The sequence below is a fragment of the Diaphorina citri genome, unplaced genomic scaffold (genome assembly GCF_000475195.1).
Source record: "Diaphorina citri unplaced genomic scaffold, Diaci psyllid genome assembly version 1.1 scaffold42450, whole genome shotgun sequence".
In the NCBI taxonomy this organism is placed as follows: Eukaryota; Metazoa; Arthropoda; class Insecta; order Hemiptera; family Psyllidae; genus Diaphorina; species Diaphorina citri.
In genome coordinates this window covers 1-542 of record NW_007419772.1, presented here as the reverse complement: position 1 = coordinate 542, position 542 = coordinate 1, and the positions used below count along the sequence as shown (strand labels likewise).

The 542-nt window shown below is 40.0% G+C and overlaps 1 protein-coding gene across 1 annotated transcript; it reads left to right on the top strand.

Annotated features, from left to right (window-relative positions):
• Positions 1-3: 3 nt before the first annotated feature.
• LOC108254314 (protein son of sevenless-like) lies at positions 4-533 on the top strand (the record flags this gene model as incomplete). The annotated part of the gene is made up of 1 exon (XM_017449321.1): positions 4-533. A coding segment is annotated over one exon (530 nt), but the record flags the coding sequence as incomplete, so codon positions are not given.
• Between the last annotated feature and the right edge of the window lie 9 nt (positions 534-542).

Genomic DNA, 542 nt, shown 5'->3' with positions numbered 1-542 from the left:
ATCAATGACTATGAAAATACTGATGACATCAAAAACGCTTTCGAAATTGCTCCACGTGATCAACCGTCTATTATTATTGTGACCAAATCACCAGAAGACAAGAAATCTTGGTTCTCAGACCTCATCATGGTTAATACGAAGAGTATGCTGGAAAGAACTTTGGACAGCATCATACTCGACGAAGAGAAGAAACATCCTTTACGGATGCCCTCCCCTGAATATTACAGCTTTGCAGAACCTGATTCTTGCGAGAACATCATTCTAGAGGAGAAACAAAACACCAACATGCCTCTCATCAAGGGAGCGACTTTGCACAAACTTATAGAAAGACTGACCTACCACATCTACGCTGACCCAGCGTTCATTGGAACTTTTTTAACAACGTACCGAAGTTTTACTACTCCGACTGAACTTCTGGATTTGTTGATAGACAGATTCAACGTTCCAGACCCCAACAAAGTATTTGAGAACAACAATGCTGATATTGAAGAAAGTATCTTGAGAGAGGACATTATTCGATACAAGAAAGAATTGTGTCAACC